Source organism: Gopherus flavomarginatus, chromosome 9 (genome assembly GCF_025201925.1).
Source record: "Gopherus flavomarginatus isolate rGopFla2 chromosome 9, rGopFla2.mat.asm, whole genome shotgun sequence".
NCBI lineage: Eukaryota > Metazoa > Chordata > Testudines > Testudinidae > Gopherus > Gopherus flavomarginatus.
In genome coordinates this window covers 35,644,920-35,670,916 of record NC_066625.1, presented here as the reverse complement: position 1 = coordinate 35,670,916, position 25,997 = coordinate 35,644,920, and the positions used below count along the sequence as shown (strand labels likewise).

General features: G+C 50.0%; 1 protein-coding gene across 4 annotated transcripts; it reads right to left on the bottom strand.

Annotated features, from left to right (window-relative positions):
- Window positions 1-1,769: 1,769 nt before the first annotated feature.
- On the bottom strand, window positions 1,770-23,544 carry DECR2 (2,4-dienoyl-CoA reductase 2). Of its 4 annotated transcripts, none has more exons than XM_050968436.1 (10): window positions 23,494-23,544; window positions 23,031-23,140; window positions 19,494-19,562; window positions 18,145-18,196; window positions 9,416-9,551; window positions 8,254-8,378; window positions 6,654-6,747; window positions 5,459-5,563; window positions 4,403-4,620; window positions 1,770-2,283 (listed from the first exon to the last, which is right to left on the bottom strand). In XM_050968436.1, the coding sequence occupies exons 2-9, from the start codon at window positions 23,126-23,128 to the stop codon at window positions 4,403-4,405; spliced, it is 897 nt and encodes a 298-aa protein (XP_050824393.1). In that variant the 5' UTR covers window positions 23,129-23,140; window positions 23,494-23,544; the 3' UTR covers window positions 1,770-2,283. The 4 variants fall into 4 exon arrangements, with proteins under 4 accessions (XP_050824393.1, XP_050824390.1, XP_050824391.1 ...); XM_050968433.1 differs by having other exon boundaries at window positions 4,432-4,620; XM_050968434.1 differs by having other exon boundaries at window positions 4,432-4,620; window positions 23,483-23,540.
- Between the last annotated feature and the right edge of the window lie 2,453 nt (window positions 23,545-25,997).

Here is a 25,997-nt window from a genome sequence, read left to right as displayed (position 1 = left end):
CTGAGACCACGAAGATATTTAGGCTCCTATCTTCTGTTGCTTTCTGTGGAAGTTCGGCGCCTAAGTAGCTTTGTGGATCTGGGCCTAGGAGACTTTTGGGAAAGTCTCGGAGCTAGTGGAGATGGGATCAGATGCAGGATACACTTGTTTCAAATCCCCCTTTCTGATTTTGGACATTAGGGAAGATTTGGGGAAACCAGAAAAGACAAGGTCAGTTTTAGATCTGGAAAAGCTAGAACATTCTGTGGGATACAACCCATTGCTAGATCAGCCACCTGAAGGGTTGATGTATCACAAGCATACAGGATCCTGCCAAAGATCCACTACAGGGAGGCAAAGAAACCACCTCATGGGCCTCTCCTTCAAGGTGCTTCCCTTCTCTTTGGCTGCTGAACCACAACTAGAATTCTAAACCTGGTGTTTCCAAGTAAAGCAGAGCAAGGACAAGCCACTGGCTGGCTGGTTGGCAAGTTACCTCCCATCATTGTAACCTCTTTATCCAGAGCCAGATGTGTCCCATGTGTTCTAGCTGTTTAAATACGGGGCTAGAAATCAGGAACTGCTCAGGGAGTCCTAATGCTGGATCCGACACTCACGCCTTGAGTGACCTTGGGCAAGCTGCTTTCCCTCTCTCTGTCTCGTACCCTCACGTGTGAAATGGGGCTGATAATCCCGACCTAACCCACAGGATGGCAACAGGACCAGTTACTGTCTGTAAGGGCCAGTCTACACTGAAAACCTACATCAGGATAGCCACGTTTCTCAAGGGTGTGAAAAATCCTCACCCCTGAGTGACGCAGTTAAACCAACCTAAGCCCGGAGTGGACGGTGCTAAGTCAACAGCAGAGTTCTCCTGTCGCCCTAGCTCCTGTCTCACAGGAGCTGGATTCCATCAGCTGATAGGAGAATCCCTCCTGTCCCTGTTGTCCACAGGGAACCGCTGCAGCTCTACCGCTGTAGTGTGTCAAGTGTAGATATACCCTAATTGCCGCAGTCAGGGCCCCATGCACAATGCAGAATCCTGCTCTAGCAGCAAAGCTTAAATAAACAGCAAAGCTTCTTTAGTTCTCCTAAGAAAGCCTTTCAAATGTGAATTGAGTGTAATTGACATGTTGTCTGCTTGAGTGTGCTGGCAGCCTGAAAGGTGTGAACTGCCCCATCCATCTCAGTGGTGAGTTTGAAATTTACACTATTAAGATCCCAGTGTCCACATTAACTATTTTACTGCCACTCTTTTTATCATTTGACTTGGGTGCTTATCCTATAGCCCAAACTGCCTGCTGCACATTCCCCAACTGCCAGAACCTCTTGCTGTCCCCAATATCTGTAATACAATGATGCACTGGTGAGACATGGACCTGCAGTACAATAAAAATAAAAATTCACAGGCTCTGATTTTCCAAGGTGCTGAGCACCTATGACTCTAGCGGAGATGAATGGGAGTTCTTGGCATGTCAGCACCCAGACACCGAAGACCCATTAGTGAATCGCACAAGGAGTCTGGCAGACATTGTACTGGTTATTTTCATAACTCAGTAACACCACCCCACAGTGTATGTGAAGCTGCTGCAGAGTCTCTCCCCTGCTGTGCATGCACCACAGAGAGATCAGTTTGCAAGCTGGGTGCAAGTTTTGGGAGCAGATCACTACTGCCTGCAGCTCTCGAATGGGAGTGAACTGAGTCTGCAATGGGGAAGGGCAACACACTTTCTGAAACACGCATCTGCAGAGAACATCTGCCCAGATGAAGGTATCTACCAGTGATGTGGAAAGGTATCAGCAGTTTATAGGTTAAAGCTGGGAAAGATCAGCTGGGACTTGAGACAGAAGGGTGGCAGGACTGCTCTCTGGCATTACCAAAGTAACTCAGCAGAGAAACAGGGAGTTTGATGTAACAGAAATGAAAACAGCACAGTGAAGGGAAGCAAGATTCCAGCAACCCTCCTTGCACCTCACAGACCCATCACCAGCACTGCACCTATTGCTAGACCAGCTTCAAAATATAAAATCAGGAGCAAACTTGGGCCCTGCTCCCCTCTGGATAGGACTCCGGTAGCTCCCCCGCTAACCCCACCCCCACCAAGACATACATTGAATCTTCAACTTTGCCATATTCACTTTTGCCCCAGTGAGGTCATCCCAACGGCTGATGGCCAGAGGTCATGGCTGGCCCCTGACCCTGTGTCATAGGGATGTCCAAAGCCGTAGTGTTTGCTCAGTGTCCTGTCTGTCAGTCCTTGGTCGTCCATCATTTGTCTTTCTTCACTTCCATGGCCCAATGATCTGTAAGACAGAATAGAAGTCAGGGAATGAAATGGAAGTGAAATCCATCATGGACTGGCCTAGACTGAGGCAGGGCTCAAAAAGAGCACTGGGGCATGGGGACCGGGGGGGAAGGGAGCCCCCTTATTCAAACAACATCAGTAGCTTATTGCGAAGGTGCCATGGCAGCTCCACAGTTAAGGCTGCTTTAAGACGTGTGCTTAAAGCACAGCTTAAACCTCTTTGGGATGAATAACAGAGTGCCCTTCCCCATGCTCTGAATACAGAGTAAATGTTCAGGCAAGCCTGTTAATTAACGTGGGTTCTGATTAACATAACGTGGGCCCTTGGAGACAGGACAAGCCCATCCCTTCCACCTGTTGGTGTGTTGCTTGGTTAAACAACATTATGAATTAAACAGGGGACACTTCTGTGTGGGTCTCTGATTAGTCCTGTGTGCCTCAGAGCTGATCTGGGTTGTACAGTCCGTGGGTTTGGCAAGGTGAAAGAGGACAGAGCATGGGGGCAGGGCAGGCTGACACCTGCACGTGTCTGCACAGTGAGCCTGCAGTCGGAGCACAGGGAAAAGGCACCCCATTACTTCGCCTTCTCCAGGGGCCAGTGGTGCTAGTTACAGGTGCCAGACAAACAGCCCTGGGCTGGCTGGAAAACCACAGCTCTCTTTCACCAAACATTTAGAGTTTTCAAAATGTATTTTTGTTTCGACCAAGCCTTCCCAAAATGATTTGTGTCCTGCAGGGGACAGAGGGAGAGATACCACCCACCAGCACAGCTCATAACCACTAAGAGTCAGTTAATCTCTCCTCTTGGAGCTATTCCATTTTGTACAAATAACAAAATATTCATTGGGCCAAAGGGAGACTGACTCTGCACCTGGCGATCAGGGCCCATCACCCGGGACATGGGAGACCCAGGTCCAAATCCCAGCTCTGGGTCGGGCAAGCCTGAGTCTGCCACCTCCAGCTGTAATAACTAATAGCTCCTTGGGCATTCTGTGAATGTGGGCAGTTCACTCGGTGTGGGGCTCCATCCCCCCTAGTGTAGCTGGGCCACATATAGTGGATGATGAGCCTTCTTCAGCCTTGGCTAACAGAGCTTGGCCTTTTAGCTCAGTCGGTGCCGCTCCTGCTTTAAGATCCAGAGGCCCAAGGATGAATTCCCACTGCCAATGACGCACTCAATTCAATGGGCAAGCATGCACCAGCCCCTCTTGGCAGATTGGTGCCATTGTCCTTTACACTCCTTTGTATTACATGGCTTGGCCTTCTTTGAACACCTGGGGGCAGATCCTGTGCTGGTAGAACAGGCCAGAGCTCCATCGTGCACCCTCTCACACACACACTTTCTAATTGTGCCCAGACTAAACCAACTGGCCTGGAATTTCTCCCACATGGGTTTTGGGGAGGGAGATTGCAGATTTAATAACCACATATTTGCGCTTCCTAACTATTTGCCCAGCCTTCTCTCAAGAAGCCTAGCTTGGAACCTCCACACTTGGTGCTGTCGATCTTCCTCAGCAAAGGCCGGCAGCTGGGACTCTCTGGGCAGGGGAGGTATCCCAGATGAGTTTTTGCAAGCCTTCAGGACCTCTGGAGAGGCCTCACACACCTGGGAGCCAAACACACCCATGACCTGTGGCCCTCGGCTACGAAGAATCTGCACACGAATCACCACAGCACAAGGTATTTCATACTGCTGATCTTGGGAAGTCTACATGGGAAGGGTAGAGGCTCCTCTGGGATGTGACGCTACCCTCACCTCGTCTAACTACAGCACCAGGAAAATGGTAACCGCTATTAACCAGATGTGCAGTGGGGAGGCACTGACAGGAAAAGCAGTGTGACCAACAGGAAGCATGGGGTCCACACCAACCACTGACCAGCGCAACACAGGCCCAACCCCTGCCTGGCAGGGAAAGTCCAGGGCTACCATGCCCGCTGCTGACGAGTGCATGATGACCCTGAGTGCCGGTGACCCAGAACGCACTCACTGTGAATGCATCATGCCTGGGACAACCCCCTTGTGCCAATGTCGCTGGTTTGCTTCCAGCATAACGAAGTGTTCAGACATTAAGCCCGGACAGCATATCTAGTTCCACAGAGGGGGAAATTCACGTCACCTAGAGCTTAGCAGAGTGTGATGCAATACCCAACAGTGCGGAGAAGTTGTTAGGAGAGGTCAGCCAGCTCCCCCCATCAACCACCAGGGTTGTGCCAGTCACATAGGATGCCAAGGGGCTCGCCAAGTACAGCACACTGTGGGCAATCTCCGTCTTATTCCCTGCCCTATGAAGGGGCAGTGTATCAAGGTAGCTGTCCGCTTCCGCACGAGCGCCACCTATAGAGAGAACAAAACAAATAAAGGTCCTTGGACTCTTTATCAAGCAGGACGCTGTTCCCCTATCCAGGGCAAAAGGCTGAAACTGGCTGGCACTGTTTGGGGGTTACAAGGAGCCCAGATACTATAGTGATGGGAGCCACACTAAGAAACTTGAGCAGATGCAGAAACATACATGAGGATCTGCCCATGGGCACAGAGAGGAGAGTGGAGAAGGGAAGATCTAGACTGAACAGCAAGACAGAGTTCTACCAAGGAGCAGTCTTAGCCTGGGGAGCAGCCTCCCCTGGAAGATGGTGGAAGCCCCTTGCTTAGGACAGGACAGATACCTGAAGAATACAGAGGAAGAAACAATTCTGCAGCAGGGAGGGTGGATTAGGTGACCTCATCACCTTTACGATCTCTTAAATTATCATGGAAATATATCCAATGTTTTCATAAACAAGACAGCAGGCTGATGCTGACTGGGGCAGCACAGGCAGTGCTAGATCCCCTGTGAGACATTGCAGGACGACAATGAGTGCAAGAAACAAGCCTTTGTACAGCATCCAGGGCAAGAATCTTAGTGGCTAAGCTCCTGTGGCCACAGGGTAAAGTAACAAGGTGGTGCAAAGTCCCTGCCCAGCTTCACCACAAGAGAGGGCTTGCGAGCATCAGGGCACACACTAGCCGCTGTAGCAAGACACTGATCAGGGTATGGCAGAGGCAGCATTCTGATCTCTGGGGGCTGGTACACGATCTAAACTCCCCCCTTACACACATATAGTTGCACTAATCAGAGAGAGTCCCCGCTCTCAGGAGAAGCCTCCACCTGAGGACTTCTCTGGGAGCCCCTTACCGAGCCGCCGATATCCCTCGGTGCCCGCAATGGGGCCTGGTGCCAGGCTGTTGACCCGGATGTTGTTGGGCCCCCACTCCACTGCCAGGTGCCTGGTCATTGCATCTGGAAGGAAGGACATTCAAAGCAGAATGAAAAACAGAGCAACCGACAGTGAAGGGATTGCAGAGCGAACAGAGGCGGGGCCAGGCGGGGGATGTAAGTCTGAAACGCAAAGGGGTGAAAGTGGTCGGGACTGACTAGCAGAGGGTCCTGTGGTCAGGACTGAGGGGCTTAGGCAGAGCTGTGGAGGGGATGGTGTGTCCAGATATGGAATGGCAGAGGGCTGGGGGGGACAGGCTGGAATAGCAGGGCTGCTGCAAGTCAGCACGGAGCACTACTGGCAGGGCCACAGAGGGCAGATCAGGGATACAACGGGTGCTGAGTGTCTGAATGAAGCAGAGGAGTCAGAATTCACAGGACTGGGGAAGCAGCTGGCCTCCTGCAGATACCCTCTCCAAGGAGCTGTGCTTGCCTGCTGACAGAGGGCCTTTTATCACTGCCATCTGGTCCCAGCAGTCGCCCTGACTACGTGTGAGTTTGTGCATATGTCCTACAGGCCATGTAACCCTCGTCATCTGGCATTAACAAGCCGTGGAGACCAGCAGCATAGCGTGGTCTGCTGGACTGAGCCCAGCACAGGCCTGGGTTCTAAACATAACTCTGTTACCAACTCAGTGTGATCCTGGCAAGTCACTTAGTGCCAGATCCAAAGACCACTGAAGTCTGTGAAAATGCTCCCACTGACTCCAGTGGGTTTTGAACTGGTGCTTAGGCACTGATCTGCGGAAGGCTCCTTTCAGTTATTTTTCCTTTCTGTACAATCACGGTTTGCTGGTGGTATCCCAGAATGCATCATCCTGCAATTTTTCTGCAATGTCACATTCTGGAAAGTGGCAAGTAGAGATTGCACAAGGGGGAGAATAACTTGTTAAGCCAGGCCGAGTGACCCCTCTTAGCCTGGTCAGGGAGGGTGCTGCAGAGATCTGGGCTTGACTCAGCCTATCTGTACTAAGGGGACTACTATGCAAGATCCCAGTATTGTTCTTCCAAGAGTCTCCATCAGAGGCTCTGAAACAACCAGTAAGTTGGCTGGGCTTTGGCAGCTTGAAAAGACACAGAAAGGAACCAAATGGTTCAGGTGTGTTTACTGTACCTACAGCCGCCTTGGCCGTCCCAGCATGCACCTGGAGAGCTTGTCCTCTGTAGCTCAAGGTCGCTGTGATGTTAACTATAACCCCGCCATGGTCCTGGATAAACAAGACAGGGAGTTAGGGAACAGAGCAGAGATATCGTCTGTTGGGGCAGCAGGACCTGGGCATGCAATGCAACAGACTGACCAGAGAAACACCCTGAAGGCGAAACTGGTCTGGTGAGGAATAGGGATTGTCTGCCCAACGCTTGTGGTTCTGGCATCTCTGCCTGGCTCTCTGAACACCTCCCTGTTTGGGGCCTGCATAGGACAACTCTCCTTCTGGGCTGTGCTAGAACATTCCAGCACAATCTGCAGCCTGCTTCTAGAAAGGTATAAGCACCCTGAGAAGGCAGGAGACGGCAGAAGATTAGAGGCCTCAAGGAAAAGTGAAGGAGATGGAAGGATTTGGGATGGGAAAGGAATCAGTATTTCACTGGCTCACGTCACCCTCCATCTACTTCTCCTAAGTCAAGGTCACCCTCTCCCCAGCATAACCCACATTTTGCAGGCAGCCACTTTCTAGAGGCCGCCTGAACCACATTCACTGTCCCAGGTGAATGGCTGTGTTGGGGGAAGGTTCTGCTGCGAGGATGGAAGGTACAGGAAAGACACGAGGAGACAGAGAGGTGATATAAGATGGGGCTGCCGATGAAACAAGATAAATCAGCATGATCAGCTATGGTCTTAGCACACTAGCAGCCTAATCATTGTCAAGTGTTTTGTATGCATCACAACAAAGGAGAGTTCTAAGGAGGGGTTTGGTGGAGGAGGAGGAGGCGGTTTTAGGGGTGTTTAAGGGGAGTTCTTCTCTAGCAGGAGGGGCAGCCTGGCAGAAAGCACAAAGGGGCTTGCTGGAAAGTTTAACAAGTGGGTGATGGAAGTTGCCATCATGGGTCCACTGCGGCTGGAATCAGCCTTTCGATATTGGTTGAGAGATGACAAGTGGGGCGGGGCGGGGCGGGGCTGGGCTGAGCAGGGCCTTGGAAGTGAAGGCAAGTGCATATGTTTGATACGCCAGAAAAGAGGGAGCCAGGGGAGCGATGGAAAGAGAGAGGGGTGATGTGGTCAGAGCAATGGGCTAGGAAAAGGATCTTTGCAGTTGCTTTCTGAAAGGATGGATACAAGCATGTGTTCATCTTGTTCTGTCCAAAGGAAACAGGATTGGACTTCAATAGACTATCCAAAGCTAACCTTTTCTCTCTCCTCCTGTCCTCCACCCCCGAATCTAAACACCTGGCAAACAGGGGGCTCCCCCCAAAAGACCCTCTGCAGTTGAATGGAAAGAGACCAAGGAACAGTGTTACAATTAATACTTTACATTTCAAATGCTTTTGCTGTGCTTTAAGAAAAGGTTAAAGAGATTTTTCAGTGGTGATTGGTACAAAGGGAGTCACTGGTGATAACATGCCCTTGAACCCCAGACCACACGTAACTGTTTATCGCTGTAATAACAAGCAAGGATTTTATTAACAGCTTATCCATGGTAGGACCCGAACCCCCGACCTCTTATCAACACGACGGACTCCCCAGCAGCGCGTCCCCTGGTGCAGGATGAACTTACCCGCAAGCATTTCTCATAGAGCACTTTGGAGACATTGAAGGTGCCGAGGGTGTCAATGTCGATCACTGTCTTATAGGCATTGAAGGAGAGACCACTGGCCGGGCACAGGAAGTTACCAGCAGCATCTGGAGAGGGAAAGCATCCACGGGCACAGTTAGTGGGCAGCGGGGGAGTGAGATTGCTATGATCTATTATCAGGGGGGCATAGGGTGCTGCTCCCTCCCTTCCTCCACAGCAGGGACGGGGTGTGTGTGCACATGTACAATCCTCATAACTGTTCACTATATAGAGAACACGTGATCTGCCTCGAGGCTACCAACCCAGAGCCACACTGACACAGGCTGCCCAGTGCAACTTGTAATGGTTTCTGGCTCCTCGGTTTAGGTGGGGCACTGTAACTTGCCTTAGCTGCCCCCACTTTAGTTAGCAAAGGACATTTTTAAGAATGCCCCTCAGGCCTCTGCTGTGCTAGTCAGGAAAGTCCTTAGCTCGCTGGAACAGTAGAGCAGCCAGCTGTGCACAGACCTTACAGGCAGGGATACACTTTTATATCCAGTAGCTGAGCATGTCCCAGAACTGGGTGAAGGGCTCACTGTTCAGAGAGCAGCGTCCAGGTGCCCCCTTGGCATCGCCACCCCTGGCTACTGGGACAATTGGGTATCAAAGGGATGGCTGCAATCAATTTCCAGATCAGCCAAGCAAGGGCTGCTTGAATTGCTGTTTAAGTAGGCGATACAGAGCAGAGTAGAGTCAAACAGAGATGAGTGGGGAACCCTGCTGGGTTGGGAATGAGGGAATGAAGCTTAACTGCCCCCTTCCTCGCTTCTTTTTCTGGCAGACAGTTGTCAGTACGCTACCTCCATGGGACCAGTATTCCCAGCCTCTCATGTCACTTGGTTCTGCAGGCTCCCACAGGGCAGTGAGAGCATAGGAAGCTTTACCCAGAACAGAGCAATATTCCTTCTAGTCCAGGATCCTGTTTCCAGCGTGACCAGCATTCAGACGATGGTACCCATGCCAGCAATGCACCCAGACGTTAACAAAACATTGCCTCCATGGGGGGGCAAATTTCTTCCTGACCCTCAGTTGGTGATGAGTTTGTTCCCTGAAACACACGGGTTTGTAAAATCCTGTCACTTCTCCCGCTTTGCAAGCAACTCACTATTAATGAGGATGTCAATTCGTTCAAACTCTTTCAAAGCCTCATCCACCGCTGCCAAGATGGTTTGGGGCTGCCGGACATCTAGAGAAAGAGGCAGGCATTGCTGACCAGTGGCAGCCTCCAGCTTCTTGGCAGCCTGGAAAAGAGAAAGATTTTGTATTAGGGATCCCAATCCTACCTCCTGCTGTTAGGAACCAGAGGGGAGACTCATACTCTGGCATCAGTGAAAGGACATATCAGGCAGAAGGACCTTCTGTCCTATCGTGACCTGGGGCAGCTGTTTGTGTTTCCTGTCATATGACTGTGCTGTTAAACGGCTGCCATGTTCCACCCCAGAGGTAGCTGCATTTTGGTGGTGAGTGAAGTGATTCTTGTATGTCGCTATAACCTATACATTACTCTGTCGAGTGCGTGCGATGTTGACATCAAGCCTCTGTTGGAAAGATCACAGCAGAAATGTGTTCACTTCTGGGCACTGTATTGCCAGAGAGATATTGACACATTAGAGGGATCCAAGAGAGAACAAGAAAAAATAATAGAGGCTGCAGGCACTGGCTTACACTGGAGGACTGAGAGAGCTAAAATTTAAGCTTGGTTAGGCAATGGCTAATGAGGATGTATCTGATGGGTGTAATAAAGAGGAATTGCTTAGGCTGAGGATGTAATTAGAGGCAATAGAATGAAACTAAGAAAAGTAAAATGTAGGCTCAGTAAAAGCTACCAGATCTACCAGACTGTGAAAAGAGTCATTGCCTGTGTCATTTGAACTGGAACAGACAAAGCACGGAAGATGATACTGCAGGATACCATCTTGTTCGGTCCCTTAGGGCTGGGCTGCTAGATCTTTTCATCTCTAACTCTTCTGTTTCATTGCCAAGTAAGAGTCATCAGTGCCTCTTGAGCCACATTGACTACGGTATGTTCTTTCTGTGTTCTTTCCACCCTCCTCCCATGGATAAGTCTCCAGAGAAATCTCACAGAGCATCTCTCATAAGCCGTTTGCTAAAAGGCAGACTCAAAGCTCCATCAGAAAACACAGAACTGGCACCCATTAAAAAATGCTTTCAGTAGACATCATTATCATATGGGTTAGCAGGACCACACAGGAGCATCTAATTGGGAAACAGGCCAACAACCTGGAACATACGAATGGCCATACTGGGTCAGACCAATGGTCTATCTAGCCCAGTATCCTGTCTTCTGATAGTGGCCAATGCCAGGTGCTTCAGAGGGAATGAACAGAACAGGTAATCATCAAGTGATACATACCCTGTTGCCCATTCTCAGCTTCAGGCAAACAGAGGCTAGGGACACTTCAGGGGATAGTTTTGCATCCCTGCCCATCCTGGCTAATAGCCAATAATGGACCTATCCTCCATGAACTTACCTAGTTATTTTTTAACACTGTTATAGTCTTGGCCTTCACAACATCCCCTGGCAAAGAGTTCCACAGGTTGACTGTGCGTTGTTTGAAGAAATATTTCCTTTTGCTTGTTTTAAACCTGCCGCATATTAATTTAATCAGATGACACCTATTTCTTGTGTAATTAGTAATAACACTTCCTTATTTACTTTCTCCACACCAATCATGATTTTATAGACCTCTATCATATCCTCTCTTAGTCATTTCTTTCCCAAGATGAAAAGTCCCAGTCTTATTAATCTCTCCTCACATGGAAGCTGTTCCATACCCCTAATCATTTTTGTTTTCCTTTTCTGTACCTTTTTCAATTCCAATAGATCATTTTTGAGATGAGATGACCAGATCTGCACACAGTATTCAAGATGTGGGGGGTACCATGGATTTATACAGAGGCAATAGGATATTTTCTGTCTTATTATCTATCCCTTCCCTAACGATTCCCAACATTCTGTTCACTTTTTTGACTGCTGCTGCACATTGAGTGGATGTTTTCAGAGAACTATCCACAATGACTCCAAGATCTCCTTCTTGAGTGGTAACAGCTAATTTAGACCCCATCAATTTATATGTATAGTTGGGATTATGTTGTTCAATGTGCATTACTTTGCATTTATCAACGTTAAATTACATCTCCCATTTTGTTGCCCAGTCACCCAGTTTTGAGAGATCCTTTTGTAGCTCTTCACAGCCTGCTTTGGACTTAACTATCTTGAGTAGTTTTGTATCATCTTCAAATTTTGTCACCTCATCGTTTACCCCTTTTTCCAGATCATTTATGAATATGTTGAACAGCACTGGACCCTGGGAGACATCACGATTTACCACTCTCCATTCTGAAAACTGAATATTTATTTCTACCCTTTGTTTCCTATCTTTTAACCAGTTACTGATCCACAAGAAGACATTCCCTCTTATCCCATGACTGCTTACTTTGCTTAAGAGCCTTTGGTGAGGAACGTTGTCAAAGGCTTTCTGAAAATCTAAGTACACTATATCCACCCTCGTCCACATGCTTGTTGACCCCCTCAAAGAATTTTAATAGACTTGTGAGGCATGATTCCTTTTACTAAAACCATGTTGACTCTTCCCCAACATATCGTGTTCATCTCTGTTTCTGACAATTCTGTTCTTTACTATAGTTTCACCCAATTTGCCTGGAGTTAGGCTTACTGGCCTGTAATTGCCAGGATCGCCCCTGGAAACTGAATGAAAAGAGGGTTGGCGTTTAAAATGGTTTACAGAACAAAACATTCTGCCTTTTCTATGAAGTCTTGTTATACTGCAGCATATCTAAGACTCCAAGAATCTCACAGATCTAAAGAGGTTCATCTCATTATTGACAGAATTACAATATGAAGCCCCAATCCTGCCATCTGCACAGGCACAATAAGGTTCCATGCAAGCATAAAGAGTCACTATGAGGACTCAATTACAGGACTGAGGCCTAAGTCAAGAGAATTCTTCTGCAGACCTAGCACTGCCCACACATTGCTAGTGCCGAGCTTAACAAACTATATTAGATTCAAAGCAAAAGCTTCTCACCACATGCTTCCAACAGCAGATATGCCAATGCTCGCCAATCACTTGTGAAAGACGCAATTTCTAAGTAAAATTAAGCCTGACTCATGAGCTCACCTTAGAACTCTCAAGAGTCAGGCTTAATTTTACTTAGAAATTGCTATCAGACCACCCCGGGCGGCCAGGGCTCCTGCTGTCAAATAAGCTTCTCTGCCCTTCCCACCTCATCCCACTGCCCTGGCTCAGCCCTCCATTCCCCACCTCTTCCCACTGTCTTGGGATGCACATTGTTTTGGGGAGCCCCTTCAATACAACTCTTCTGCCAGGGCTGCATAGTGCCTCCCCGGGCAGCTGCTTGGAGTTCAGCTTCCACCAGCACCTCCTTCTCATTTCCCCAGGGTTTTCCTTTCGGCTCTGGGCACTGCTGCTGCTTCTGACCAGGAGCAAGGCAGAGTTAAAATTCCATCGTCTTCCTCTGCTTCCCCCACTCCTGAGTGAGGGCTTCCTGCAGGACAGCAGCAGGATATGAGGCAATAATAGAGCCACAAAAGGTATGGGGCATTCATAGACTAATGCGAGGAAGTAACATTTTGTGAAGCTCCATTTGTGATGTTCCTCATCAGTGTGCGTGTCTTTAATGTGCCTCATGTAGCTGTCTCTCCACAAACAGTGGCAGGGGACCATTTAGGGGAGACTAATGACTTTTTCACACTGGTGCAAAATGTCTGGCACGGAGCTGCAAACACTTTGACAGCTATGGGAACAGGTGACTGCCATGGCCTGGGCAGGCAAGAGATAGAGAGTGGACCCTGCAAGTCCCGCTCCATAACTGCATAAAGGTAAGAGCTCTTTGTACTATTGAGAGAGCTCCTCCAGCAGGAGCCAAAATCCTCTTCCTTTCAAGAAATATGCAAGAACAGGCAGTACTGTGCTAGTCACAGATCCTCTAAGAGTAGGCAGGGGGAGATCAAAAACCCAAACATGGACTAAAAAAACCCACAATTTAATCTTTTACAAGAATCTCATGATTTTTAGGCCAATCTTATGATTTTGTGGGTCTGACTCATGATTTCTGAACTGTTGGGGTTGGCAATGCCACAACAGCATTGCTGGCCAAACTTTCAGGTCAGGACCCCTCCCATAGAGTCCAACAGCTGCTTCTTTTGCCTTCTCAGATGCAAAGAGTGAGACGGACAGGGAGAGAGAGGAGGAGCCTCTTGGAATGTTTGTCCTTTTTTATAGTTTCAGTCCCTCTCTGAAAAACATTTCCAGCTGAGAACCAAGAGACAGCGGCTGGTGGAGGAAGGAGACCTCATGCTGTTTCTTTGCTAAGATCCAGATCTCTTTGTCCCTGCCATCCCTTTCTTGCCAAGCAAGGGCCACTTCACTGGTGATGGCCCATCAGCTTTGTTGACACCTGACTGGGGCATCAGCTTGCCCTTTGTCTCAGAGAAACTGGTTTAGAAACAGGACAGCAATGATGTCAGCTTATGTTCATAAAGTTTATGCATGTTACTGATCAGCAAGTTATGAGTTTTCAAATGATACATCCCAAGGCGTGCCTTGTACAAAGATCATTACAATAGCGTGTAGGGTGTGAATACGAGGCCACATTCTGTCACACCACTCGCACGATCGGACTCCATCACCCTATACATAGCTAATGCGCCAGCGGGAAGAGGAAGAAGGGGAAAGAACAAATGATCTATGGGCACAGCCAGGGAGAGCAGGAAACCAAGAGAGCAGCAAGGCTGGGAGACCCCAAGGTGCTGTGTGATGGACCAGGGGAGGTGAATCCTGTGCCTCGTCCTGCCAGAGCTGCAGCCAATGACGAGAAGGAAGGCAGGGCCTTTTGAGGCTGGGCAGCCCCACTCTGACAGCAGGGAGCCTCTCCCCCTCCTCCCCATTGCCCCAAGTCAGCGATGTGCTGGGGCGAAGCCATCTGGGTATGACGTGACATGCTCCTGCCCAGCCCCAATTTCCACCTTTCCCGGGTGGGAGGGGAGAGGGGCAGAAGCCCCTGTTTGATTGGCTGCCTGCCCCACTGAGCTGCTTCCAGGAGAGGGGCAGCCAATCAGGGCTGCTGCTGCAGAAGGCCAGTGAAGCTTTCCCTCCCACCATGAGCTGGCTGGGGAGTGGTAAGAGCCACTCCCCCTATGAGCAGCAGGACTAGGCTCCTCTGCCCACCCCCAGCACCTGCCTGGGAATGGGTAGGGGACCCAGCTGCAGTCCCCCAGGGCCTGGGGGAGGTGGTGAGGAACCCAGGAGAAGGAGAGATGAGACAGGGCAGAACTATTTCCTGGGCATAGGCAGATGGGAAAGACTGGTTTCCCCTACAATTAAGGATACTCTGGCTTTCTGCTTTTCACCATAATCAATAAGATTCTGAGCAGAGTGGGAGGGCCAAGGGCCCAGTTTGGGTAGTGTAACAGGTCTGGATGAGAGGGGGCCTGAGCCGGTGTTTGTGTCGAGGGGAATGTGGTACTTGGCTGAGGGGCCTTTAACTCTTAGGTCAGTGTCTCCCTTCACATCCAGAGTGACTCTGCCCCCTTCCCCCACTACAGACTTATGAGGTCATCACTGTCTCACCCCATCCCCTGCGTGACACCCCTCTCTCATGCCTCATTCAATCCGGAAGGCTCTTTGTCCAGCCATTTCCAGGTTTCCTGCAGCAGCTCCTGAGCCCGTTGATCTCTCTCCCCACCCATGTGTCTTTCTCTCGATCCCTCTCCCCCCAACACCACTTCTGTCTTTTCTGCCCCCCCCTCCCCCAGAAACATGGCAGGGCTCAGTTGGGAGACTGACCAGGGCTGGAGTTGACCAGTCTTCACTCTCCCCCATTCCTGGGGATGGGGCCAGTCCCAGGAGTGAAGGAGGAAATCCCTAAAGCACAGTTTGGGGCCCTCACATTTATGACTCATGTCCCTGATGCTCAAGCCAGGTCCTGCAGCTCCAGCCTCCTACTAGGGGACAGATCCCACAGGGCACGTACAGCACACGACTGCTGGAAGGCCAGCAAGGTGCTGGTGGACCACAGACAGCCAGGCTGTCCTTGACCTATACGCCACCTTCCCTGGAGGAGCTGCAGCTTTGTTAGAACCCCACGTGCTGCTACTGCTGTGGGTAAAACCCAGGCAGTGATTCCCAACCCCTGTCCCATGGAAGCGTACCAGGGACCTGGAGCCAGTGAGCATTGGGCAGGCAGGGAAAGGAGCGGGGTGGCAGAGCCTGTGTGCTTATCAGCTGCAGCAGCATCACAGTGCCCCTCCCCCCACCCCCACATGAGCAGGGTGAGAACGGCCAACGCCTCCTGGCCTGGAGAGGTAGGGTTTGTGACTTTCAGGATGTTCTTTTTTATTTGCTGGCCTTTCCACCCTCCCACACAACTTCAAACAATTAAGTGCACATCAGAATAGGCTGATGCATGCCCCTGACTTGCCACGTTGCCAACTCTTGCAATTTTAGCACAAGTTCCACAATATTTGGTATTTCTCTTCGAGCCCCAGCTCCTGGAGTCGGGTGATTTCATGAGACGCTCAGCTTTTATTCCATAAATAAATTACAAGGAAGTTTCTAGCCCTCATAATTCCATAGAAAAGTTTGAAAAAGTAACCTAGTGGCCCCTAAAGACTCAGACCCCAAAATACAAAAAAGAACCAAACAAAAAAAACTTTTTTTAATTGTGTAGGGTTTTTTTTTAGCCCAACTCATGATTTTTCAAGTGTTTGGGGTTTGCACCTTAAGCAGCCCATCAATCACACCGATTCACTCTCCAGTTTCTATCTGGATCTTTGTTCCATGTCAGTGAATTCTACACAGGGTGAAGGGGATGCTGGTTTATATCAGATGTTCTGCTGTTACTTTCTGAATCTGCCTAGAAATCAGCAACTCACAACTGGAGGCTTTGAGTCAATTGAAATAAAACAAATAAAGCTCAATTTAACAGAGTCAGTCAGTTTAGGTCACCCTCCTCATGCGTAGTCAAGTCTAAGCGTATGTCTACACTGGCAAAGTTAGAGCGCCGCTCACAGAGAGCTGAAGGGAAATCGCTGTTGCATGTTCGCATTGTCAGCTGCCTGCGCAATAGCATGTTCACATTTGTGGCACTTGCAGCGCTTTTTGGAGAGGTGCACTCTGGGCAGCTATCCCACAGAACGTCTCTTCCTCTTCTGCCACTAAGAGCTGTGGGAAGGCAGTAATCTGAAGCTGAAAGCCACTAATATTTGTTGTTATGCTCGGGATTGCAGTGCTTGTAATGCTAGGAGGTGATTGTGATTGGTGCAGACGATGCAATATGAAGGTTTAAGATAACTGTCTGTTGCTCTGCATGGCTCTGTTTACTTTCAATGAATAGAATAAAGATTACTAAACAGCCTCCTCTCCTCAAATGCTGATGAAGTCCAGCAGCTCGGCATTGCTCCAAGCGGGGGATCGCCTCGTGCATGGAGCAGGCATGGCCACCTAGAAAGATGCGCTGAGACCACTGAACGCATCACCGAGCAAACAGGAAGGAGACTTTCAAAATTCCAAAGGATTTTACAGGGTGAGAATGATGTTTGGTCACCTGAGGGCAGGGCAAGTAGAGTTCAAACGGATGATCAGAGAGGCAAGAACAGGCATTGTGGGACACCTCCCGGAGGCCAACTGCAGCACTGTAATTGACCAGGGTGTCTACCAGGCACTGTACTCCCAGCACAGAAAGCTATATGCCTTTTTTAAGTGCTGCAACTGCACAGTTCCTGAGCACTAAGTGGCTTGGCAGTGTACACACCTTAGGAGTTATAGCACAGAAAACTGCTTTACTGCGCAGGAACTTACTAGTGTAAGATGCCTTTTTCTTCCTCTACTTTCTAGAATTTCATTTTTTTTACCTGCCTTTTAACCATGCAAAAAACAACATGTAGTGACTGGAAAAACCCTGCTAGGTCCCAGGTAATCCATCCTCTGGAGCCAATACAGGATTAGACCCTACTCGGAACTGGGTCTCATTTCCAGCTCTGCCACTGGTTTAACCGGGTAACCCTGGGCAAGTCACTTCCTTTCTATACCTCGGTTTCTTCATCTGTAAAATGGGGATAATGATACTGGAACCCCACCCCTTTTGTAAAGCACTTTTGAGATCTATGGATGAAAATCACTAGATAAGCGCTGGGTGGCGGTGTTATTCCAATTGATTTTTAGAATCACAGAATATCAGCATTGGAAGGGACCTCAGGAGGTCATCTAGTCCAATTCCCTGCTCAAAGCAGGATCAATCCCCAACTAAATCATCCCAGCCAGGGCTTTGTCAAGCTGATTTTAAAAACCTCTAAGGCAGGAGATTCCATCACCTCCCTAGGTAACCCATTCCAGTGCTTCACCACCCTTCTAGTGAAAAAGTTTTTCTAGTATCCAGCCTAAACCTCCCCCACTGCAACTTGAGACCATTATTCCTTGTTCTGTTTCCAGTGCTCCATCCAGTCCTGCTGTAAATAACTCAAGCACTGAAACTTCCACCACTACCCTTGGAAGACTAATCCAAAGTGCAACAGATCTCACCAAGAGGAATTCTTAGCTCAGCTATATCCTAATACTCCTTTTCACAACCCCTCAGCTCACTGGTTATCTTTCGGATACCGATGTGCCTGGAACAGACCATACTCCTCAAGATGTGCATGGAGACAAAAGAGGGTGGTTCATTAGGTTCACCATGCCTTACTGCCCCTATCGTATTCTGGTCTCTTTGGAAATATGCAAAAATGGTCTTAGATTTCCCACCTCCTTTCCCACCAGACTCCCATCTACTCACCTCAGCTACTCTCTGCACGTTCCTGCTGGCAATGATTGTACGGCAGCCATGCCTGCAAAGAAACCCCAATGGCAACACTGAATGCCTCGTACGGACCGCACACAGCTCATCTACCTCAAAATCTTTACAGAGATTAAATTGTAACACCCACAGTGGTTTAGTAAACCTGAAACTGAGCTCTGCCACAGGAATGCCTAGGAATTTCTCACCACAGTGCTTTCAGGGGAAGGAGACAGGTTGAGCTCACATCTCTTTTCTATAGTGTTTGTGAGCTGGTGGTATAATTCAGGATGTGCCTTCCACTCTCCACAATGGGCACCTGGCAAAGGTAAGTTGGCTCCCTCTTTCTTTCTGAAAGATCTAATCTAGCTCACACAGAAGTTAAAGGCAGGATGCAGGAATCGCCGGGTGAGGTCTTCTGGCCTGTGTTATGCAGGTCAGACTATATGATGAGAATGCTTCCTTCTGGTCCTAAAATCTATGCGTCAATAACAGTGCATAGGGGATTCATCATCCAAAGAAAAGTACAACAGGAAATTGTAGCAAAGAGAGCTCGACAGGGCTCAGCATGGGAGAGAATTCAGAATGTTCAATCCATAGCGTGCTCAGGTTAAATTCAATCCGAGTTAGAAGGCAATTACATATGTTATCAGAAGTAAAGATACTATTACGCAGTTATTTTGGAGAGCAACCAGATTACAGAGTAAATTGTCCAGAAAGCACAGAGAGGAATGGCCAGCAATCACAGACATTCATTAATATTTAATTTAGCACCAACAATACATTCAGTGCACAAAAGTAAAGAGATTTAAACAAGTTAGATGGTTAACATGACCAGGGAAGTCTCTCTCTGCATTTGATACAATCTAACTGGCAGGATCTGAAAGACAGGAATGGAACACAAGCATTCCTCCAATCATCCATCTGGTTAACATGATGGATCCCATCTGGACAAGCTATACATATCAGAATATACAAAGGATACAGCTCAGATGCCATGGAGTGATTGTACTTTATGTTTTTAAGATAATATTTGCTATGAAAATATATGAGCACTAGCTGTTTGAACATGAAAAACTGTGCTGGAAATCACAAGAGAATGGCCTCTCTCAATAGATTCTGGTATATACAAAGCTAGCTGGGATCCAGCAGCAAAATGAAAAGTCACAAAAATAAAAAAGTTAGGCTTTTCCAAAGGGCGAGTTCAGGAATCACACACTATACTGTGCGAAATACTTTGGGCTGGTTCAGCTAAACGACAAATGGAGGAAGCCGGGGAATATGAAAGTAGAGGAAGCAGATGGGGAGGACTGGGAACAAAACTGTCATGTAAGATCAGAGATCCATACCTCATGAAAACCTCCGCTACACGGAATCCAATCCCAGAGCCGCCTCCAGTGATGAACGCAACTTTGCCCCTGTTGGCAGAGGAAGTAAAGCCGTTCAAAGTCAAACTCTCACACATGGAATTAATCTAGATGTTTCCCTGCCTCAGTCACAGAGGGCAACAATTCTGATCAAAGCGAAAGACACAGCAGTGACGGGAAGTGCATGCACAGCAATCTCACAGAAGCAACAAATACCTTACCCCCTGGAGTTAGACAGTGGGCTGCTGGCATGGGGGCTGCTTTAGGAAGCAGATCAGATACTAGAACTCACCATGTTAAATAGCATGCTCAGGACACTTAGTCCCAGACTCCGAATGTAGGGGTCAGTTTAGAGAGACTCCTGAGGTTGAATCTACTGAGGCAGCGATGTCCATCTGCTATAGCAATCTGTCTGTCTGCAGAACCCCTTCCATAGAGAGGGCAGTTCTCAAGCACCTTCATTGATGACACAGTACTTTTAAATCTATAAATGGGGAGGTTAATCCAAATCCAAGGAGCTGAATAACATTAGGAATCTGAATCTATACGTGCTAAGAGAAGAGTAATTAAATCGCATGCTTCAAGATATGAGCTGACCACCAGAGGTGGCGGAAGGAACATCCCTTCCCACATATGCAGCACTGCACCGTAGGCTAGATGTCTTTAACTATATGAGTGGAGGGGTCAACTTTCTCTGAAGCATAAATTTAGATCATAATATCTTTGCAGCAGAAACCTGTAGACAGAGCCGTCCCTTGGTAGGGTGAATCAGGGTGACCGCTTCGGGCCCCAGGCTTTGAAGGGGGGGTTCCGACCAGTGCAATTGGCCGTCACGGTTGGTCCTGGAAGAGACGAATTTATCACTTCTGCCCCGGGCCCCGCACCTCACCTAGGGACAGCCCTGCCTGTAGAGTATAAGCAGGGGTGAAAGTAACTTACAGGATTTACCGGTACTGCCGGAGTCCTGAGGGGTGTGTGGCCTCATCCGGAAGAGGCATGGCCTCTCAAGATTTAAAGGCCCTGGGGAATCAGCTATGGCTAGGAGACCCAGGGCCTTTAAATCAACCAGAGGCTCCCAGCTGCAGAGGTGGCTGGGAGACCCCCGAGTCTCAGGGGCAAATTAAAGGGCCTGGGGCTTTGGCCGCCAGGGGGAACCCTGAGATTTGCAGGGCTGCGGCAGGGATTTAAAGGGCCCAGAGCGCCTGCCACTGAGGGAAGCCCAGAGCCCTTTAAATCCTGGCCCCAGCCCGGCCACCAGAGCTGTGGCCAGGATTCAAAGGGGTCTGGGCTGCCCGCAGCTGCGGGGAGCTTTGAGCCCTTTAAATCCCTGCCCCAGCCCAGCCGCCGGAGCCGCAGCCGGGATTTAAAGGGCTCAGGGCTGCCCGCAGCTGCAGGCAGCCCAGAGCCCTTTCAGTCCCCGCCGCAGAAGTCGATGCAGTCCAGCATGGCGTATTGGCTCTTGCCAGTACGCTAGACCAGACCAGACTGGCTTACTTTCACCTCTGACTGTATGTATGTGTATGTGTATGTGTATGTGTATGTGTATGTGTATGAATGTGTCACAAACAATACAGCTGCAGCCTGCCACCGACCAGCAGCGACCCCAGCAACTGGCCCCTGTGGGCTGCTGCCTGCAGAGAGCCAGCAGGTGCCGCTGGGCTGAGTCTGTCAAGGAGTAAGTAACCAAAGCAAGAACCACAGCCAGCCAGCCAGAGAGGGGCGGGGGAGGGGAAGTCAGGGGTTAATGAAGGACAACTGGAATAGCCTTCATGAAATATACAAAATATTTAGAGAATGTTTTGTCAATTTCAGCCTCTGCACTCTGCAGGCAGGACAAAACAAAAAGAGATCTGAGATTGCACCAGATGTCCTAAGGACATTTCAGGTGTTTAAATCAATATATAAAGAGGGTGGATTGGAATGAAAACTACTATTTCTTTCAAAGGAGGCACAATAATTTCCCTGAATATTCAGTTTTCCCCTCCAATCCCTTTATGGTTTTGTCTATGGGGGCTATTTGCTTTCCCTGTGAATTTTTAGTTGCTTTAGCAAAATTGCTTTGCCCAAAATAAACCCTAATCATCATGACACATCTTTCCACCACGTTCTCCATGTTTTTTGTGTTGTTTTTCTTTTTAAACAGTAACATTTCAAAGAGGATCTGCAAGCAGTTTGGACATCACAACCATGATCCTCTGCTGGGGAGGGAATGGGATAGATTTGAACTTGGAAATGGTTCCTGATTTTGATTGTGTTTAGGAGATCCCTTCATCCCGGGGGCAGAAAAGAACTGCCCCTGCCATGGTCACACACACCCAACAACAACTGGGAGTGAAATTAACAAGGATGCCAGAAACAGCCCCTAACTTTGGGCACTGAACTGCACAGGGAACAGCTGAGTTTAAACTGTTCTTTTGGAGGCAGCAGCAGCAGGCATCTCAGCCAGTGCCCCTACTGCAAGCTAGAGCCTAGAGGAGAACCCCTGCTGTGGGTGGGGGGGAGGAATGCAGAGCCTTGTCTGCAGCCTGGCTGGAGGAGGGGGAGGGAGGAGACGAGAAACCAATGTGACAGTGAGTTTTCCCCTTCCACCTGCTTTTATTAGCTCTGGATTTAAGCTGTGCAGCCAAATGCTTGTATTTGTTGTGTATATTAGTATTGGAGAGATCCCCTCATCCCAGGGACAGGAAAGGACTGCCCCTGCCATGGTCAAACACACCCTCCGCTCAACCCCCTCCCCCCTGCTACTGTGAGTGAAACTAACAAGGATGCCAGAAACCTACCCCTGAGGGCTGAACCATCAGGGAACAGCTGAATTTAAACTATTCTTATGCAGGGAGCAGACTTCTTTCTCCCTCCCTCAGTCAATCAGTCTCCTTTTCTTACCGGTCCTCCATACCGGCCCGTACCAGCTTACTTTCACCTCTGAGTATAAGCTACTTTCACCTCTGAGTATAAGCTTATGTATATAGGGCAGAAACGATGGTCTAATGGATAGAGCACTGGACTGGGACTCAGGAGACCTAGAGTCTATCCTGACTTTGCCACTAGCCAGCTGAGTCACTTTGCAAAAAAGTCATGTCACCCTACAGTGCCTCAGTCTCCCCATCAGTAAAATGGGGATAATGATATTGACCAGCTTTGCAAAGAGCTTTGAGATATATTGATGAATAGAACTGTATATTAATTTATCATTACATGTGAAGGACCACACACATTCATGTGCTGTGCAAATAAATAGAATCATATTGGCCATGGCCAGAAGCACAATACTGGATATGATGGACCACTGGGCAGCTGTGATATAACAAATCCTATATTCCTAAATAAAAAGACAATTCCTGGGAGGCCCCCCCAGAAAACACCCTCCCCCATTTTTCAGGCTGAAAGGCCTGAGGCAGGGTTGTTATGGTACACAGGACAGGAGCAAAGTGCAGATAACCATTGACTAATACAGGTCATGGGCCAGCGAACAGCTACAATGTTTGGGGCCCAGAAACAGCCGCTTCTCCCTGCACTCACTTGAGGATATCTGGGCTGAAGAGGTAGGAATAGTCCTGGAGACAGTCATCTGTGTCAACGTCAGGCGGCGGCTGGCAAGCAGAGCCGGGCTGGGACATGGCTTCCCTGCACTGCACGGAACGAGACAGGATCAGGCACAAGCCACGAGCTCGACATGGGCAAGGGGCAGCCCGCGGGGAGAGCGCCCGAGCCAGTGCTGCCCGCCTACATGCCCAACCTGCTCTCCCGTGCACGGCCCGCAGGGACCCGCTCCCACCCAGGACGGCCCATGCCAGCCTGCCCCAGCCCGCTAGCGCTCGCCAGCCCGGCACTCTGGCCACCCGCCCACCGGGCACAGCCCAGCGACACGGCGAGGGGCTCTCGCGGGGGCTGGGGAGCCGCACGTCACACCCCCACCCGGGGGCGCTCCCTGGCCTGGGGCACGGGGGACGCCTGCTCGGGTCGGGACGCACCTCGCACCCACCGTCAGCTGGTCCGCCGGAGCCAGGTCTTTCTCTCTCACCGCCAGTATACTGCGCCTGCGCACCGGCTGGCTCCGCGCGGGGCACGCCGGGATTTGTAGTCCATACAGCAGCAAAGAATCCTGTGGCACCTTATAGACTAACAGATGCTTTGGAGCATGAGCTTTTGTGGGTGAATACCCACTTCATCTGAGGAAGTGGGTATTCACCCACGAAAGCTCATGCTCCAAAACGTCTGTTAGTCTATAAGGTGCCACAGGACTCTTTGCTGCTTTTACAGATCCAGACTAACACGGCTACCCCTCTGATACTTAATCCATACTGGACATTCTGGGGCTCGTTTTCCCACTCGGGCCTCGTTTCCCGTTGGGGGGGGCAGTGTTTCTGGAGGCGCATGTGCGCTGCTCGCCTTGCTGTGGAGTGGTGGCGGCGGTGCTGTGTGCGGGAAAGCGGGGCACGTGACGTAGCGTCCCCGGGCCTGCCCAGAGCGTGGCGGAGGGACCTCGCCACGGACACACCCACAGCCCGGTTTCCAGGCCAGGCTGATGCCCCCTCCCGCCCCCAGAGGGGCACAGGCACCCCCCTCCAGCGGAGGTGGAGCAGGGAGCCCGCCCCATCCCAGCGGCGGAGGCGCGGCTCTGGGTCCAGCACTGGCAATAACTGGCCCCCGGGGAACCCGTCAGCTGGAAGCCTGCAGCAGACCCAGGAAGACCCCTGCTCTATCACTAGGCAACACTGCCTCGCCCCCTAACGTTATATGTAGTTCTCACGCTCATTAACGTGGCCAACTTGAGATGAGTTGATCACTTGGGTCTTCTCTCTCCCACACAAGAACCTCTAGGAGCTGATTTGAGAAAGTCCATGCAGAAAAGAGATTGATAAAATTCCTGTCCTACTAGAGTCTAATTTAAGGTCTTGCATCTGAAGAAGTGGGTTTTTACCCACAAAAGCTTATGCCCAAACAAATCCGTTAGTCTTTAAGGTGCCACCAAATGCTTTATTGTTTTTGTGGACACAGACTAACACGGCTACCTCCTGATACTTGTTGATTTAAGGTTAGTAGGTGTCATTCAAATATTCCTTTGCTTTGCTTCCAGTGGGAACATCCACATTGCTGATCTTCACGTGGTCCCCATCTCCACATGTGTAGGGATCATGGGAAGTAACCCTCAACAATGGTTTTCTTTTTTCCCTTACTTTCGCTTGTGCTAGGGGAGGGACTGTACAATACAGTCTAGTACAGAGGTGGGCAAACTTTTTGGCCTGAGGGCCACATCTGGGTATGGAAATTGTATGGTGAGCCGTGAATGCTCACAAAATTGGGGTTGGTGTTCAGGAGGGGGTGAGGGCTCTGGCTGGGGGTTCAGGCTCTGGGGTGGAGCCAGAAAAGAGGAGTTCAGGGTGCAGGAGGGGGCTCTGGGCTGGGGCGGAGAGTTAGAGTGTGGGGGCGGTGAGGGCTCTGACTGGAGGTGCAGGCTCTGGGGTGGGGATGATGGATTTGGGGTGTAGGAAGGTACTCTAGGCTGGGACTGAGGGGTTTGGAGGGTAAGAGAAGGATCAAGGCTGGGGCAGAGGCAAGGTGTGTATAGGGGGTGAGGGCTATGGTTAAGGGTGTAGGCTCTGGAGTGGGGCCAGAAATGAGAAGTTCTGGGTGTGGGAGGGGGCTCTAGGCTGGAGCAGGGGTTGGTGTGTGGGAGGAGGGCTTCAGCTGGGGGGGGCAGGTTCTGGGGTGGGGCTGGGAATGGGGGTTTGGGATGCAGGAGGGTGCTCTGGGCTGGGACTGAGGGGTTCAGACGGAGGGGGATCAGGGCAGATGCAGGGGGTTGGATGGGAGGGGGTCAGGAGAGCAGGCTCTGGGTGGTGCTTACCTCAAGCAGCTCCCAGAAGCAGCAGCATGTCCCCTCTCTGGCTCCTACACAGAGACATGGCCAGGCAGCTCTGCACACTGCCCTGTCTGCAGGTGCCGCCCCTGCAGCTCCCATTGGCCACAGTTCCCAGCCAATGGGAGCTGTGGGAACGGCACCTGTGGATGGGGCAACGCATGGAGCCCTCTGGCTGTCCCGAAATGTAGGAGCCAGAGGGGGGACATGCCGCTGCTTCCGGGAGCTGTGGCACGCAGAGCAGCCCTCAACCTCACTCCTCAGCTGGAGTGCGGGAGCGGGGCAAGCCCCAGACACCACTCCCCAGTGGGAGCTCGAGGGCTGGATTAAATCGGCTGGTGGGCCGGATGTGGCCGCAGGCTGTAGTTTGCCCACCCCTGGTCTAGTACGACACTGAACAAAACTGATTAGTGATCCAAAGAAGGACCGAGATCTAAACAATCCCAGCATTCAGGGAAGTAATTTCACCTTCACTACTGTCCCTTCTCTGGCAGTGGCCAGATGAGAATCCCAAATCCAAACAGCTTAAAATTTAGGGAAGATTTGGACCTGGATTTGGATGTTTCTACTCTGGCCCAAATCAAACATTTATTCTAATACATCTGACTTTTCTCTTCACATGTCCT